The 17,814-nt window shown below is 41.1% G+C and overlaps 4 protein-coding genes across 11 annotated transcripts in view; 2 read left to right on the top strand and 2 right to left on the bottom strand.

The window, feature by feature from the left end:
• Window positions 1–1,951: 1,951 nt before the first annotated feature.
• Window positions 1,952–8,191, top strand: LOC144211428 (myosin light chain kinase, smooth muscle-like). 3 transcript variants are annotated; one of them, XM_077738678.1, is made up of 15 exons: window positions 1,952–2,156; window positions 3,096–3,221; window positions 3,307–3,405; window positions 3,817–3,947; window positions 4,156–4,312; window positions 4,381–4,692; window positions 4,785–4,881; window positions 4,956–5,159; window positions 5,229–5,446; window positions 5,518–5,641; window positions 6,314–6,466; window positions 6,562–6,691; window positions 6,966–7,047; window positions 7,377–7,517; window positions 7,783–8,191. In XM_077738678.1, the coding sequence occupies exons 1-15, from the start codon at window positions 2,018–2,020 to the stop codon at window positions 7,986–7,988; spliced, it is 2,319 nt and encodes a 772-aa protein (XP_077594804.1). In that variant the 5' UTR covers window positions 1,952–2,017; the 3' UTR covers window positions 7,989–8,191. The 3 variants fall into 3 exon arrangements, with proteins under 3 accessions (XP_077594804.1, XP_077594805.1, XP_077594806.1); XM_077738679.1 differs by lacking the exons at window positions 1,952–2,156; window positions 3,096–3,221; window positions 3,307–3,405 and adding an exon at window positions 3,618–3,704; XM_077738680.1 differs by lacking the exons at window positions 1,952–2,156; window positions 3,096–3,221; window positions 3,307–3,405 and having other exon boundaries at window positions 3,714–3,947; window positions 4,160–4,312.
• Window positions 8,192–8,268: 77 nt separating this feature from the next.
• coasy (CoA synthase) lies at window positions 8,269–12,601 on the bottom strand. Its single transcript, XM_077738689.1, has 10 exons — window positions 12,457–12,601; window positions 11,123–11,782; window positions 10,549–10,763; window positions 10,350–10,481; window positions 10,077–10,266; window positions 9,939–10,003; window positions 9,795–9,879; window positions 9,620–9,721; window positions 9,036–9,178; window positions 8,269–8,921 (listed from the first exon to the last, which is right to left on the bottom strand). The coding sequence occupies exons 2-10, from the start codon at window positions 11,769–11,771 to the stop codon at window positions 8,862–8,864; spliced, it is 1,641 nt and encodes a 546-aa protein (XP_077594815.1). The 5' UTR covers window positions 11,772–11,782; window positions 12,457–12,601; the 3' UTR covers window positions 8,269–8,861.
• Window positions 12,602–12,764: 163 nt separating this feature from the next.
• Window positions 12,765–16,426, bottom strand: zdhhc6 (zDHHC palmitoyltransferase 6). 3 transcript variants are annotated; one of them, XM_077738683.1, is made up of 11 exons: window positions 16,302–16,426; window positions 15,248–15,724; window positions 15,074–15,165; window positions 14,856–15,015; window positions 14,627–14,785; window positions 14,254–14,307; window positions 13,841–14,008; window positions 13,728–13,769; window positions 13,495–13,643; window positions 13,377–13,423; window positions 12,765–13,268 (listed from the first exon to the last, which is right to left on the bottom strand). In XM_077738683.1, exons 2-11 carry the CDS (start codon window positions 15,500–15,502, stop codon window positions 13,168–13,170), a joined length of 1,227 nt encoding a protein of 408 aa, XP_077594809.1. In that variant the 5' UTR covers window positions 15,503–15,724; window positions 16,302–16,426; the 3' UTR covers window positions 12,765–13,167. The 3 variants fall into 3 exon arrangements, with proteins under 3 accessions (XP_077594809.1, XP_077594810.1, XP_077594808.1); XM_077738684.1 differs by having other exon boundaries at window positions 13,495–13,640; window positions 16,207–16,419; XM_077738682.1 differs by having other exon boundaries at window positions 16,207–16,418.
• Window positions 16,396–17,814, top strand: part of vti1a (vesicle transport through interaction with t-SNAREs 1A) — an 86,376-nt gene continuing 84,957 nt past the window's right edge. For 2 of the 4 annotated variants that reach the window (XM_077738686.1, XM_077738688.1), the window contains exon 1: window positions 16,402–16,840. In XM_077738686.1, coding sequence (XP_077594812.1) covers window positions 16,747–16,840 — 94 coding nt within the window. In that variant the 5' untranslated portion in view covers window positions 16,402–16,746. Of the gene's footprint in view, window positions 16,841–17,814 lie in introns of all 4 variants that reach the window. The other 2 variants (XM_077738687.1, XM_077738685.1) reach the window with 2 other exon arrangements.

The following is a 17,814-nucleotide window of genomic DNA, read 5'->3' as shown; positions in this document are numbered from 1 at the left end:
AATAAGCGAAAATTCGGGTCAAGAAAGGCACACCACTCACTAAAATTCTAATTAATTCCAGTCTTTCCAGCCTGGAGCAATGATAAGGTTTCATTATCGTGGATGCCACCTGTTGCATCTGAAATGTCTGAATCAAATGCCAAGTGCATTTCACTCTGCCATATATTAATCCCATGAAGTCAGGAATTACAATTTAATATGAGGATGAAGTTGACAACAGATTTTAAACAAATAAATATATGGTAAAATGCCCACAATAAACATGCCATTTTATAATGTGTCAGGGGAACTTTTGTTCCTGGCGTTTACTTTTTTCCTGTTTGGAATTCTTCAGAACTCACAGACAGGAAAATGGCAATTATCTGGAAATGAGGCATGGCATACTCGAAACTGACGATGAAAGCAGATGTCCAAATTAGGCCAGAAAACAACATCTGCTGCTTCTTAAAAGAAAAAAAACTTTTAAAACTTACAAAATCCACATTGATCTAAAAAGGTACTTGTGCGTATTATTACGTAAGTGGATGATTCATTTTTGCATGCTTTTGGCAGCAGGGGACCTGCTGGTAGTAAATACCCTGACCCTGGCACCCCTCCATATAGTTCTACTTTACACATACCAGTCTGGGTAACTATAACACTCACATTCTTGACCACTGAGTGAAATGTGTCCATAATGGGATTGTCGCATACTTGCGTTTGTGTGACACAAATAAGACTAATACAACTCCATCATTGACTGCTGATTTGTTCAAATGCAAAGGTATTTTCCCCATGAATATTTCACAAACAAGGGTTTTAAAATTGCACTTATATTAGCAACTACCACATTGCTGCAAATACATTCATAATGACAAAACACACTCTTGTGGTGTCCAAATTTTAGGGAGTGGGGCACATGTGGCTCATTGCTCAGTTTCTTTTTGGGGCCCACAGCAAATTATAAAAAAATATATATTACTAAATATGGACAAGACTCTTAGAAAATGCAGCATACATTATGTCGCATTTCTCAACTTTAACACTAATTGGAGCGATTTACTGAAAAAATGCCTCTTCATTATTATCAATCAATGTAGGAAACTGAATATTAATAATAATAACAACACTAGTACTACTACTACAACTACTGCTACTACTACTATCACTACTACTACCACTACCACCACTACCACTACTACTACTACTACCACTACTACTACTACTACCACTACTACTACCACTACTACTACCACTACTACCACTAATAATAATAATAATAATAATAATCCCACTGACAGTTGCAGACATCAAATTTATTTCAACTTAAATAATGACGTTGAACTGCTATCAACAGTGATAAGCGTCCAATCCATTCTGACTGGGAGATGTGGCAGCGGTCAAACAATCGCCCCACCTCGTCTCTCTATAAAAAGTGGAAGGATTTGATGTTTAAGAGTCTGACTACAAAATCAGCAAGTCTTTTGGGAGCATATTTGCTACTTAATAACACTCAATTTTTCCTGTATTCTATAAATAAAAAGAAACAAAAGAATCAGCTCTGGGGACCACACCCTCAACAGAACAGCCCAGGTATGAATGGAGGTAAAAGACGTCTCAGTTACTATGCGTTGTCGCTTTACTTGCTTTTCCTGATTCCTCCAGCCACTCTACAATTCACATACTGCGTTTTACACAGTTACTCATTTACAGCCGATAAGGAAATACCTAGAAAGAACATTTCAATTCTTATTTCCCCCCTTTTTTATTGTTGTCATCGTTAAACAAAACTCCCCCTCGCATTTCTCACCATCCAACAAACGTTTTTTTTAGTTTAGCATCCCATGTGACTCTGTTTTCGAGAAACCCGGGGCGGCAAAACAAGGACTTTCCAGCATCCCGGGGGAGTACGACGGATCTCAGGAGGGTCACAACATTCAGACTCCTCCTGATATAAGAGGCGGCTTTTTTACACAGGAGGAGGCCCGTGGGATGAATCACTCAAAGTGAAAGTCATCTGCTATTTTAAAACGCAAGGATGGACGAGCATGGTGGCAAGCCAAAGACTTATGTGTCCACAGTGCGCCTGCAGCTCCAGGGGCGCACACGCACCCAAAGAGATCCGCTTGCAGACCAGCCGGGGATGAGAAACACTGCAAGACCCTCATGTCCAGCAGGTAAAAATCTCACTTCGTCATCTAACTTAGTATGCACTCGCATTTGTAACATGAGTGCATGTGTCATTAAACTTTTCTTCCCCTGTTGATCAGCGTTTAACACCCCATTTGCAAGGCTGTTTACCCTTTTTTTTCCCTTTAAACTCGAATCATTTTGCATGGAAACATTTTGGAGGTTCACAAGTCCAGACTATGCAGAGATTGTTGAAGAAATAAATGTCTTACTACCAAGTGGTGTCGTCCAAGTGATGCATTGAGACCAAAACAAGTCTAACATGCACATGGGGATATCTTATACTTGTGCTACTACCATATTTCCGAAAATAGACGCCATGCCCTGTAAATCACCGGATGTGTTGGTAGCCCACTGAGAGAAGAACTACGTGCCTCATGGCATACTGATATTATGTTTTGATACATGTCAAAAGACAGTTAATCACTCGGTGCATCAGTCGGACACTAAAATAAATACATGCTAATTGACAACTTTGTTTGGGTTTTCCCAGGGTAGTCTGATCTGATTCTTTTGATATGAAATATACTATAGAAGCACTTTTTTTTTCTAAATAATTCCTGATCTGAAAGGGAGTTGGGATTTAACTTACTGACATGAACGCCTTCGACGAGAAAGACGTGTGATTCATTATGAGTGTTGAAAAACATCAGTGGAGGAAGTGTTGAAAGTTTTCAAGTTGCTATCGCAGAATGGAAGCCCACCCCTGGGGGTTTCCTGGCGACACAATGCTGACTGAATGCTAGTAAGAGCTTGGAATGTCTGTGGTTGAAAATCTGTTACTGTTTCAAATTAGAACTGAATTGGATCATCAATCCTGCGTTTTGAAGTTGTGTTCAAAGACTGAAGGAGGCCAGTTCAAATGGAGGCCTATCTACATCAATGGAATAGAAACATCATATCATATTGTTCTTATCTGTTTTCAGGTAAAAAGGTCCATCCACATCAAAGTCAGTTAAACCACAGAAATGGTGTCAAGAAAGATGCCGGGAAATTAAACTGGGAGAATTCTTCGGAAAATCACTCCCACTGTCTCAACTTACACATCAATGGTACGTCTAAAATGTTTGTTTTTTTTAAAGTGAAGTAAATGTATTTTAATAATTGCCTGTGATTGTATTGTGTGTCCTAAAACAGAGATAAAGATACCCTGCAGTCCAATCACAATGGATCTCAAAACAGAAAACCCGGATATAACCGGAAAAGACAGTGGACGCAGTACAGAAGCTGAGACAGGTACTTTGATCAATCCACTGATTTTCTGGGAAATATTTGCGTTTGACTACTAAATGACATTGAATGTGATTTTTCCAATATAATGTTATAATACTGCAATGCGAGTACAAATGGATGTATTGGACCAAAACCCTAAATGATGATTTTCTGAAATCAGGATACTTATAAATCAATCAAGTGCAGTATTCACCTGTGTTCCCAAACAAGTGACAATTGCTTGTTAGAGCCATATGACCCAATCATTTCAATTTGCCAATGAGATCCTTACCTGGTAACCACACCCACTTCTGTAAGCACAGGTAGGAGGTAGAAACCAATGAGTCCTCAAACAAAAGACCCTGCAGAAAGAAACACAAATATTTGTTTTAGGAGTCATTTGTAAGTGTTTTGCTTCCTTTTTTCCCCCTCAAGGTTCTCCTGTGGATTTTCTGGACCCACCTGAGCATGTCGCAGTTCGGGTTGGCGAAGAGGCTTGTTTGCATTGTGATTTCCATGCGTATTCAGTCCCTGTAGCTTGCTGCTGGATTTTCAACAGAGAAAAGGTTTCAGTTCACACACTTATCTCAATTAGCACCATTGATGCATTTTAAGATGTTAAAATTCATTTAAATACCGACATTGTATTCGTAACTGAAAAGGTCTGAATACAATAACTGTGCACTACACCATTGATATATTTACAATCCGATAATGATTCACAATACATCCCTAAGGAGTACAATAGGATGCTGCTAACTATATTCTCCCCAGGCAGTTCTGCCGGATTCCAGAATGTCTATCAGCAGCGACAATGAACACAGCAGCTTGAAAATTTCTCAGGCCCACCCAGAGGACACTGGTTCTTACACACTTATCACCCGGAGTCGAACCGGTTCCGCCGAACACACTGTTTCCCTCAGCGTCATACGTAAGTGTCCAGCTTTTGAAATAACAATTTGAAACCCATGTATACTGACTCTCAAACCTTTCCAAAAGATCGCCCAGACCCTCCCGCGTCCCATCCGGTGGTCTCTCAGCTGTCAGCTGAATCCCTTGTCCTCTCCTGGACGGGTCCCAGTTTTGATGGCGGCACGGCCGTGTTGGGTTACATCGTGGAGGTCCGGAGGCAGGGCGCTGACGGATCTGGGGATTGGACGGAAATAGGCGAGCGGTGTCGGGACACCTCCACCCAGGTCAGCTCGGGCCTCGAGCCTTACGGAAAGTATCGCTTCCGAGTACGGGCCTACAATGCCGAGGGGGTCAGCGATCCCAGTCAGGAGTCGGACTGCATCACAATGGCGACAACCAGTTAGTTATTTTTGTCCATTTTACTTCCCCTCTCCCAACCTGTTCCAGAATGATCATTTAAACGTCAACAACTTCATTTTTTTTTCGATTAGAACAAGAAAACGATGGCATGGAACCTTGTGTCAAAGTGGTGATAGACACCAAACGTGAAGTGAAGGACCACTACGATGTCCATGAGAAATTGGGAGTGTAAGAGTTTTAAGCGCACAATATGGCGAATCTACTACATGGCATTAATCTGGGTAACCTTTTTCCTTGTCTAGTGGGAAGTTTGGCGAGGTATTCCGTCTTTCCCACAAGATTTCCGGTGAGGTGTACGCAGGGAAGTTCTACAGGGCCACCAGCTCCAAGGAACGTTCAGCTGCTCGCAAGGAGATCGAGCTAATGAACTGCCTCCATCACCCCAAACTGGTTCAATGTTTGGCAGCCTACGAAGCCCCCAAGGAGACAGTCATGGTCATGGAGTAGTAAGTAACCCGACTTGTTGGAAGCACAATCAAAGCTAGAACTGGGAATTTAACTTCAATCCGTTCTAGTATTGCGGGTGGGGAACTTTTCGAGCGCATCGTGGATGACAACTTCGAACATACGGAGCCCACCAGTGCCGGCTACATGCGTCAGATCTTGGAGGGCATGTTGTATGTCCACAAACAGAACATTGTCCACTTGGACCTGAAACCTGAGAACATTGTTTGCACTGACCATACTGGAACCAGCATCAAAATTATTGACTTTGGCTTGGCTAGTCAACTCGGTGAGGAACTGAAGAAACACAATAGACTAGAAAAAAATTGGCCTTTAAAATGTCCATGTTCTTCTCTGTAGAAGAAGGTACACCCCTAATGGTGATGCACGGAACACCAGAGTTTGTGGCCCCCGAGGTGATCAACTACGAGTCCGTGGGAGTGGAGACGGACATGTGGAGCATCGGAGTCATCTGCTATATCTTGTAAATAAATAAATCACAGTCACTTTTTCTTTTTTAAAGACCATGCTGAGAACAGTCTTTGAAATTCTAGAGGGAATTTAATTGTCATCCCCCAGTTTTTCCTCTATAAATAACACTGTAGCAAAGGCAACGCACTTGCCATCTTGGCTTAAATGGCCGAATACAATCCGCTAACTCCCATATTATAACCAAGGACAAGGTTTAACATCGGGGCTCAGACCCCTGCCAAGCCACAGTGGTCCAAATTTGGATCTTCACCTTCATAGTTGCCCCCTTCTTAAAGTTCTTGCTACAGTGAACTCTCATGGGGGTCATGCACCCTGAAAAGTCAATTGCCTGCAACCCTAAAACGCATTAGTTGTACAAATCAATAGTTTGAACCATAAATATGATGGTAAAACACTATAATTTGAAAAGTCATCTTGTGTAGTCATTAAAATAGGGTTTCTAAATGATTGGCATTTATATTTTTGTGTCCCGAACTCACAAAATACCAGTTAGTGCTTTTCCACTAGATATGATGGTAACTATGGTTAGAATCATTCTATTGACATACATCCAATCCATTTAACTGGGAGAGTTGGTATATAGATGTCTATAAATGTCAATGGCGCTCAAACAACATTGACTATAACAAGATGGTACCAGAATAACCTTTTTTTCCTCCTCCAGGTTGAGTGGAGAGTCGCCCTTCCAAGGAAACAGCGATACCGAAACCTTCGGCCTCGTCACGGCGGCTCACTACGACTTTGACTCGGAGAGCTTTGAGGACATTTCCGACCAAGCCAAAGACTTCATCGGCAGCCTTCTGAAGAAAGACCGCAGGTGGGTGGAAACGCCTAGAGTGGGAAACATCCATCGACAAATCTAGTTAATAAATGATGCAGTGCTTCAACACTATCAATTCTGATTGACCTCAGGAGCAGGTTATCATGCATTGAAGCTCTAGTCCACCCTTGGATGACCTCCTTCACGACGTTTAGTCGAAGACCCACCAAGACCCTCAGGAAGGAAAAAATGAGACGATTCCTGGCCAGGTGTAAATGGAAAGTAAGGATTGGTTTCTTATCTTTTAATCCCTACATTCTTGCTTCATCTTTTTCCTTTTTTTTTTTAATGAAACACATTTTGATTCGCAACAGATCAATTGAAGTGTTAAACTGAGATTCCTTTAAAATACATTGTTTTAACATGCTTTTACTTGTTGTAAATCTAGGGCTCCATCTTCTGGAAAACACTTGCTTGCATTTATGCACAATTTCCTTATACATGGCTGGGTTTGAATACCTTGTGGTGTGGTCAATTGTCTTTTTAAAACTTTCAGAAAACTGGCAAGGCTGTTCTGGCCCTACATCGCATGTCCAACCTTTCCAACAGGCCAGACTCTCCAGGCAGCTCTTCAGAAGGTAAAAATGTTCTCTCAGGAAAAACTACTCCTAGCTTTTGAAGTGCTCTCAAAGTTAACATGACAACTGGCCAACCCTTGAGGGTGTATTTCCTGCCAGTCAGACATCACCAAAGTACCACAAAGTGAAACTATTTCCCAGAAAAATACCACAAGTACCTCATTTTTGGATTTCTTAAGGAAGCTGTGCGGTTAATCCATGTAAGAATGCAACAGAGAATGTGGAAAAACTCAATATTTTCTCTATGGAGTTCCAATTCCTGAAGCTACATATGTATGGCAGAAGACTTGCACTTTCACATTGTCACTTCAAGTTTTCCCTTCATCCAGAGCCGAGCTGGAGCCAAGAGGCAGAGGAGGCTATTCGCTCGCTGGATAAGCAGCTGCATGGCGAGCCCCGCTTCCGGGAGACCCTGAGGGATGCCAGCTTCTCTGTGGGATCTACCGCTCGTCTAGCGTGCCAAGTAGACGGTTAGAAACCACCTAAGGCGCTTCATTAAATATTACGCAGAAGGCAAAATGGCAAAAAATTGCAAGGTTTTGTTGCAAATATGTGATTGCATTGAGCATTTTTAATTAAATTAGATCACATGATGACAGAAGCAGAAAATACTACTAACTTTATGAATTCTAAGTGAAGTTGGGCTTACTAAAATGGACAGAAAATTGGTTGTAATGTGAAATTGAGTTAGGGTACCTTAAACTGGAATTTAGAAGCTTTTGTTTTCTACTCCAGGTTACCCTCATCCAGGGGTGACGTGGCTTTGGGATGACAAGCCTCTGTCTGAGTCAACCCGAGTGAAGATGGACTACGGCGAAGATGGCCTCTGCTCGCTGGTCGTGTCCAGCGTGGAAGCGTCGGACGCGGGTGTGTACGTCTGCCGAGCCAGTAACCAGCTTGGGGCGGCCTCGTGTTCTGCCCGACTCAATGTGGATATGTGATGGGAGGGGGGGGAAATGGGAATGTTCCATTCCTGCTGCACATATGTAGTAGTCATTATTTTGTGAAAGCATGCTGTAATGAGGTCAGACGTTTGCATTATTCAACATGAGATGAGAAATTGTACTTTTTTTTCTCCTTTTTTTGCACTTGTTCAATGTAAATCTTTTCACGGCATTCGTAATTAAAGGCAAAATATAAAATATACATGTGTGAATTTAGTCAAATTATCCTATAGGAAAGTAGACATGGCTTAAAAAAAAGAAAGAAATATTACATGTCTTGTCTAAATAAGGCAAGTGTTTATTAAAGGTCATTCATGACACAACAAAAAAGAAAAAAACTAACAATTATAAATGTACACCTTTCCCAGTGAGATATTCTGTTCCCCTTTAACCCTAATAATTCATTTAGATGAGACCTCACAATCATGTCTTAATACTTTTTTCATGTAGTCTTTTCTTTAAAAATACCTGCAGCTATACCATATCGAAGCCCTGCATACTTATTTCCCGCATAAATAAACTATTATTGTTAAAAATCTGAGTACTGTGTGAAAGGCACTGACACAAAATGGCAAATTCACCTAGTAATTTTCTAGTCGTAACAACCATTTATAGTCTTTCTGCCATCTTTCCATCATTTCTTGCACTATTATAATGTATAAACTGTCAAAATCTGACCTGGCATTTGTCTGTAAAAATCAAGGGTGTCAAATACCCAAAGTATTTGATCCAAAATACAGGATTCCATAACTATGTGATAGTGGGTAAACCTGGGTTGACGTGGTTGGATGTTGCAGGCACAACTTTCCATTGATGCAGCATAAGAGGCACTGAAATGTCTTGATGATACCATTCTGATTCTGAATTGTTCTACCGGTCTCCACGCCTCTGCTGCATCCTCTTTTGTAGGAGGTTCCATGCTTTTAGTACCTTTAAAATGGAAAGGGGTATATATTTATGACATAAAATGTGGTATGGTGCATGTAGAAAGTTTTGGATACTTTGTAAAGGAGAACTATTTGAAAACTTTGTGGAGTGGGTCACCTGTTGCTGTGTGGTTTCAGGCTCCCACAGTGTGCTAAGAACTACATTGGCGTGCTCCAGTCGTTGAGTATCCGAGCCCTGGCTGCGCAGACGGTGCAGGGCGTCTTCTGGTGCTACGTTGTCTCGCTTTGTTATGCGGGTAACTGCCTATAAAAACCAGGGAGAAAAAGTCATTACTATCACAAATGGGACATTCACTGACAAAAAACCCATTCAATTCAATACAATTAAATACAAAGCTCATGTTTGACTGACAGAGGTAAGTACAATTTACTATGATATTTCTAGTTGTTGCCCCAAAAAGTAATACAATATAACACATTTTCAAAACCTATTTAAAAAAAAAAAACATTGGATTAAAAATCCATAGTACACGGGTACAACCACCTCAAAATGTAAAAATTCCCTTATAAAAATGCTCTAAAAAAATCACAATTCACCTACTTTATAAATACAAACAATAAACACAGCATATAGAAGATGAACAAATATGCATCCATTTAACCAAACAAACATAAATATATTTTAAAAAATGCAATCGCCCTTTGAACTACGATTGGCTTATCATTAACAAAGTTATTTACGTGCCTCCTCCTCGGGGATGATGGTCACCCACACTTCATGGACCATGTTCGTCCAGCCCGCCTCCAGAAGGACCGCTGCATCAACTACGCATACATCCTTCCCTGCAAAAATGTATCACCATTATATATAGTACTATACATTGGCCATGTGGTCATAAATGAAACAGAATTGTACCTTCTTCCCTGGCTTGACTGATGACATCATCAACAAGAAGCGCAATTTCAGGCCACACAATGTCCGTTAATGCCTTCAATCTATCCTAAAGAAGGAAGAATGAATCAGAAGGGCTAACAAACATACTTCAAAATGATTGGCTACCTGTTTCCCAAACACTTTCTTCCCCAAGATTCGTCTGTTGATGCTTTTGTCTTGATTGAGAATATCTAAAAGTAATCAAAAGTCAAAAATGAAATACAATATTTCCCACGAGGCAAGGATGGGGGAAACAAAGCACACCTGATCCAAACTCTTCGACGACACGGTGGTAAGCGGCCGTGCCCGTCTCGTACACTTGGTGGCCCAGTTTGTCGCAGTCAATGCGAACTGCTCCCAACTTCTCGAGCCGCTTAGCCACTGAAGTCTTCCCACTGCCGCTCCCGCCCGTCAACCCGATCACATACGGTCTCAGAGACAAATGAGGCGTGTCCTATCTCACCAAAGACAGAAAAACGTGTCAGCCTGAGCATTTTAAAAAGATCAACGGCATTTCAGACCATTCATTGGACCTACTTTGGGTGGGATGAGAAGTGTTCCCAGCAAGCGAGAACGAAGGCTCGATGAACTAATTTTCTCTTCTTCCGTCTCAGTGTGATGCACATCCTTGAGCAGTTGGATCTCATGAAGAACCAAAGGAGGAAGACCCTGATTTTTAAAAGGGGAAAAAGAATGTTAAATGTAGTCAGTGTATCTTATGAGGTTTTATATTTACATTCTCAATGCGTTTTCTGTTGACAGCCTCGCCCCCCTTGCGGGTCTCTTCGCTAACCACGATACAGCGTAGAAGGGGATCCACCACGGAGACCCCGAATGGGTCGCCCAAAGGTACGATTTCCACTTGCAAGGAGGGCTTGACGTCCCGTAGGAACTCCTGGATTCTTTCCACACGGAGGTCGTACGGCTGGATGAGCTCCTTTAACACTTTTTCTGTGGAATATTTTTTTTTTTTTAATGAAAAGGGAGATACATTGTATCAGATATAGTATTTTTAAGATTTTTAGAATTAATTGCTTGGATACAGCCATTTAATATTGTTGAAAAAATAGTTTTCTTGGACACACATTGCATTTTAGCTTCTTTCGTTCAAATTTGATCATGTTAATATTATCTTCTTTTATTTTATCATTTGTTTTTGTAAAAAAAAAGGTATAATAATATAAAACAAGTATCTAAAAGATAAAAATTGGGATCAGTTTTGGACTACACACCCAAAAAATGAGTTAAATTGGCTAATAATCAATTGATTTAAAATATAATTGGCAAAATATTTGCAGTTGCTTTCCTACTTTTCAGCATTCCTTCGTCGGACACCCCGATGAGGAGTCGTCTGGTGGCGAGCAAGCACGACATGTTGAGGAGGGTCTTATGGGCCCCGTGTAGGCGATCAAAAGTGCCGCCTACCACCACGTCGGGGTACATCTCCAAAGATTTCCCATCTTCTAGCCGATTGGCTTCCACTAACGACTCCTCCTGCCGAGCGGCCATCTGCGAGTGGAGCAACACTGACGGGAGGCCGGGCCGGCAGGCATAGCAGCGTCCGGCATATCCCTGCAAACACTGCGTCACCTGGTGGGTCTGCGTGGGGTCTTGCAGGGGGAAATCCGTGAGCAACACCTCGGGAGGGTGGGACAGAAACTGGGGCGTGGGGAAGGGGCCGGACGGGGGGTTGATATTAGTGAGCAGAACCCGGACGTCTAGGTGAGCGCATACATCAGCTGCTTTGCTGTACAGTCGCGTAATGAGTGAACAGAGGTCAACGGCGGGTGGGATGAAGACCGGCCGTGATTGGCTACCGCCACTCAGGTTAAGTCCTGGGTGTAAGTGGACGTAGAGAGTGCGTTCCACTGATTGGGCGGCCGAGCTGAGTACGGGGGCAATGCGAATGCTATGCAGGGGCGACGTCAGTACCAGGATACCTGTGCTGAACATTGACATGGTTCCAGATGCTGTTGTCGTGGTAACAGCCGGAGCAAAAAAGGATGTAAGGAGGCAAGACAAAAAAGAACACATTCAGTTTGGTTAGTTTATGGTTTGAAAAGGTTTGTGATTGTCTCTAAAAGTCACAAAAGGGAGAAAATAAGCTTTATTGGGGAAAAAATAACCCCTTTACAAAACTATTTGAATCTTCACATGTATTGATGTGGAAACAGCACTTGGATAAAGATGGGAGAACACCCTAAATCCACATCTATACTGAAAATAGTAATGTAATCATCTGGAGAATCGCACAAAGTTAGTGAATAACTGAGCCATTACTGTTTCACGTAACCATGGTTACTGATTAAACAGTGATAAGTGGTTGCTAAGGGGAACCCAGTTTATAGGAGCTGCTTATTACTTCAATGTCTCACCACTTCCTCTACCAGCGACATTGTTCTGGTTTTTTATTTTATTTCAAGGATAACTAAAGACCACCCTCTTATAATGTTTAAGATCCATAAATCATTGCCGGGATCCCGTCAATGAGGCGTCATGTTAGCAAAACTAGCATCACTATAATGTCATCATCCTGAGCCAACTGTCAGATTGGTTGGTCGTGTAAACACCTAGCAAGGTTGGCCCGACGTCAGGAAAACCGAACAAATGGGTGTCTTTGAAAATTGTAAGTCTTTGAACTTACCTGCTAATTGTAGTGTAGCGATCACACCTTTAAGAATGGAGAATGTTTGACGAGATCACCCAAATGGTTAAGCAATTGTTTTGATACAATTACACAGCGACTCATGAAGGAAGGTTGGCTGGGGAGGGCACGTCAGACCTGTGTGACCTGATTGGTTAGAAAAATACGCAATGGCTCTTGGGATATGGAGTTCTTTAGTGCCATTGACAGAAAAAGTGCTTAAGAAACAATACAAATAGGCTCAAGATTTATAGTTCTGTATGGTTCCCATATATTTCATTTGTATATACTATATTTTAAAACCACAATTATGTTGAGAATTTTCATTTTATTTTGAGGCAAAGAGAAAAAAAGACAAATCAAGCACTAATGGGCTACAGTAATAAAAAGATTTGCATTAATTTTGCCCCGGGGTTTGGCCGGCTGGGTTTAGCAGAGGCAAATTGCATAATTAGCAAAAATCCACAACATTGGCACACGTAATAAACAGAATTCAAGTGAAATATCTTAGGCAGTCACATTAAAGCCCCGTTGAAATTCAGACTCTTCTTTCACTGACATCATTTATGCTTCGTAATATTACAAGGCCTTTCCCCATCATTTATATGTTGTATAAATTCAAGTCAATATAAAAATGTGTGTCGACAAGAATATGCAGTTGTGTACACAGCACTGAGAGTGACATCAGCATATATAGTATGCACAACTGCATTAGTTGACTTTCTTATCGCCGGCGTTGTCAACAGCCGCTGTGTCGTAATGGCACTTCTCCACGCATCGTCGTGGAAACCATCCACGAATACGCTCTCCCACTAAAAAAACAACAACATAGTTTAGACATTTTTATTGAAGAATTTGTCAACAAACAATGCAATTGCAGAAATATGCCAAATGATGGCAGTAAAACATTTAGTTTTTACCTTTTGTTTGCTCCTCGCTTAAGACTTTGTCTCCATACATCCACCATCTAAAGTAGGAAAAATCAGATGCTTATTTCATCATGAAATTGACACATAATCATTAATTTTTTATTCTTACTTGGTGCCACGAGTTGCTAGAATGGTGTCCCCCCGCTGTAGAGGTATTCTGGGTTCCTCTGTGCAAGGGGTCCGGAAAAAGGTTTGGATACCCTTGGTAACGGGACAGCAAGCGCCATTGTAGTCCTCCACCGCACGGTATTGCACCTGCTGATGGAGTCATAACACCATTGTTGTTATTTCTACTAATTTTGCACACTGGGCAAAATGGCGCTCCCATTTAGAAATACTTACGCTTCGGACACGTTTGTCAGTCTTCTGTTTCAGCTGCTCGATCTGTGTCCAAAGGATAATAGTAGAATAAAAGAAAAGGCAAATATTTGTGTGTTTGAATAAAAGAGGCTGACCGTTAAGGTGTGCTGGTGACACTTGGGATGGACGGGCCACCATAGGCCATTTCCCTTGGGCAATCCTGACCATGTGAAGACCTCCTTGAAGTTGAGCCAACGGCTGCCGAGGTCGTAAGGGAAGATAAACTCCTCTCCGGTTTGGTAGTGCTGTATTCTGTCTTTGGCCTGGACAAAAAAAGTATGTTTTGCTGGTATGATTTTGCTTGTTCTTTACATCTCAAGCTTTGTTTATGTTGTCATAATATGATCTTGTGTGTTGCTTAATAAATATACATTTTTAATATCGTTTATAAAAAATAGAAATGTACTCTGAGTGCAAACAGTGAAACCAATTCAGCAATTTTGGATCTGTGTTGCATCACACAAGAACAAAGCAACAACAAAAAAGCACAAAGGGAAACAACCCGGACCTTTTCCTCGATCCAGGACTCTATTGAAGTTTTGTTTCGAATGATGACTTTTATCTAAAAACACAAAAAGGACATTAAATGTGTAGATTATGACACATTTAAATTTGAAAGAAATATTCATAGTGCACCACCCAAACATATCCTTCTGCCACCTTGTGGACTGTAATTTAATTGCTCTTGCAATAATTTGATTTATTTAAAAATGTATAATAAATTATTAATGTTGATTAATAAATACGTTGTCTATTATGCTTATAATCACAATGGTCTCAGGGGTGACGGATCCTATCCATTTCATTAAAATTACTGGTAAATTGAAAAAAATAAGTCAACATTTATCTCCAATATGTCCAGCCCTATGTAGTTACTGTACCTGTATGACAAAAAGCATGCCCACAGCAATGGTGGTCCCGAGCGCCAGGCCTAAGGCGAAGAGGGTGGCGGCGAAGGCACTGACGCTAAACGGTATGACAGGCTGCCTATGACGCACGGCGCTCATGTCAATCTTCACCGTGCTCCAACCAAATGAGATCTGCAGAACCGGACATCATCATAAACAATCATTGCCAGGAATTACTGTAATAAAAATATAGTGTGCTCACCCTCTCATACATCTGCGTGTACATAGTCATGGTAAAAATCACTGTGGCGTGCAAACACCCCAACGGAGCCAACAGTAGAAAGCTGGTGAAGTAAGCGTGGTTCTGGTGGCCACAACAGTTGTTAATCCAGGGGCAGTGGTGGTCCATTTTCATCACACACCTATATTAGAAAAAATATTTTGAAATCTAATTGTGATTAAGAAATGTCAATAGGTTACCTGTTACACTTGCGGCAATGGTGGGACCTTGGGGCCTTGTAAGATTGACATACTTTGCAATACTGCAAGTACTGGGTGTCCTCTTCATTCTCCTGTTTGGAAATTGCATGTATATACACAGATTAACAGAGAATGCTAAATCCCGCCTTGATTCTCAGAAAAGGTATTACTCACAGGCTTCCAAGTAAGGGGAATGTAGCCTGGGCCTATGAACATAGCATTGAAGTAGTTGTAGAGGATGAGGACAGTCCAATTGATGAGCATGATAAAGTTAATGCTCCCGCCGGCCGTGTCCAAAGGCCAGTACCAGAGGACGGAATCCAACATTGCCATAGTGGAGCACACGGCTATGACAGAAAGGGCGATGATGGGCCCCCAGTGGCACAACCGGCGCACTTCATGGAAGTTCTCCCACGACACCATGTTCATAATGAACGTAGTGGGGATAATTTGATGTGTGTAAGCGTCTGAGGGGGTTACTTTGTGTTATCTTGCAAAATCAGCAGTAAGGACGGTGCACATATTTTGACACGTCTACTTTTGTTAAGATGGGAATGCGATTGTTTTGGAATTAACATGGCATTCTGTGTGGCATTCCTACTCGGCAGGAATGTTTGCAGCATTCATTACTGGTGCACATGGAGTCCCCATCTAGGAAGAAGAAGAAATAAAAAAAAGACTTAGTGATAATACAATGATGCTAATATTTCAATATTATATTGACAACTAATTTATTGATTAGTTATTAATATTATGTATTGATTATTATCTGGAAAATAAAAAAAGGCTGAATTATTTTGAGAACATTATTTCACTGTTGCTAATCAATGAGTATCAATGAGAATATGCATGCAGAAGAGTCTAATGAAGAAAAGTATGATTTAATAAGGCGGAGAGCCATATATACACCCATCAAAAGAGCCACATGTGGCTTCCGAGCCATAGGTTCCCTACCCCTGACCCAGCTGATGAAAATAGAGGAAACACTGTAAACACATGCACTCTCTAAACAATTTTCATAAAACGAGAACCATGTCTTAGTCCAAAAACAAGCTCACAAATAAAAGAAAAACGCATTTTGTCAAATGAAGCAGGTCACATTATACAGTTATTTATCATCAATACTAGCTTACCGGTTAGCTCGTCAGCAGCCAGATCAAGACACTCGTCTATACAAAATTTATGATATGATCACCATAACGCGCACATTATGACGCAACTCACGCACCTTTCAGAGCACCAATAGCGCGATCGTTTGCGTTAAAATGTGAATGAATACGTAAGCAGTCACAAAACACGTCCACTTCCTTGTTTTTCTCCTACTATTTGGTTCCGCTGTATAGTGATAGGAACTACTATCTTGCCATATTTTTCCTCCGAATTCTTCTTAAGGTTGCTCTTATTTTTAGTTGTTTTTATTCTTTTAAAAATAGAATCGGACGTTCAAAAACAGGGAAATTAGATCCAAACATAAAATAATACATTATAATGTATTATAAATACTTTATTATTCATCTTACTGTTGTTGAAAAGGCAAGTTAAGCCAAGCAAGGTGCAATACTGCACCGGACATATTTCACTGTGACAAAAAGGAGAACCAGCCTTGAGCCGTTGTTTTTATTATTCTGAGCTTGAAACCCAAGAGATCGCCCCCATTAAACGCATCCTACAAAATGTCTTCTGATTTCGAAACCTACGAGCAAGACTTTGGGACGGTTACGGCTGAATTAACCAACAAAATCGGCAGAATTCCCAAATTGGCTGGAGGTAAGTGATTGCTATGATGACCATCGGTTGACAAGGCTAGCGAATGATAGCAGGCAGATCCTATAAGTCCATGGCTTTATAATCAAATTATGTTCATCTAAAACGTGGTTTATAAAAATCTTTGTGTTGCCTAATGCCTATACAACCTCGACTCTTTCTCTACTGAAAAACTTCAAGTGTCACACACTTTGATCACATCCAATCCTACCAAGTGTCTAACAAACATTTTACCCAACAAGAATCAGCATATCCATTAATTTTGAGAAAAATAATGTAGATCATCCACCAAAACAGGTAAATGATACAAATCTGAATGAATGATTGTAAAGAAACAACCAATAAGCACACAGAAGAATTCTGCCAAATCAAACATGGAAGAATTCCGCCAAAGCAAACTAATTCAAAGCATCACCCTATTAGGCTTTATTACAATGTGCAACTTGACTGTCATGCACGTTTATGACTTCTTTTGCAACTTTGGGCACAAGGTGGCGGACACCCTGAACTGATGGCCAGCCAATCAATCACAGGGCACAAGGGCAGACTCATACCTAGGGACAATCAGCCTACCCTGCATGTCTTTGGAATGTTGGAGGAAACCAAAGTACCCAGAGAAAACCCACGCAGGCCCTGGGAGAACATGTAAACTCCACACAGGTGGACTGACCTGGATTTGAACCCAGGACCCCCACTGTGAGGCCGACGCCCCAACCACTCACCCTCCGTGCCACCCCGGATTTGAACTCGCTTGCAATATATTTGATGAGGGTAACTCTAATTGAAACAGATAAAAAATTATCATGTTTTTATTCACAATGAATTCCCGTATTTTCCGCACTATAAGGCGCACCCTAAAGAATTTTCTCTAACGACGATATTGCACCATAAAATCGGATGCACATTATAAATAAATCAATATGCGCCCTATAGTCAGGTGCGCTGTATATATTGCGGAAAATATGGTACATTGTCAC

This window comes from Stigmatopora nigra, chromosome 18 (genome assembly GCF_051989575.1).
Source record: "Stigmatopora nigra isolate UIUO_SnigA chromosome 18, RoL_Snig_1.1, whole genome shotgun sequence".
Lineage (NCBI taxonomy): Eukaryota > Metazoa > Chordata > Actinopteri > Syngnathiformes > Syngnathidae > Stigmatopora > Stigmatopora nigra.
Note: the sequence above shows the minus strand (reverse complement) of the source record. Positions and strands in the feature narration are given on the sequence as shown.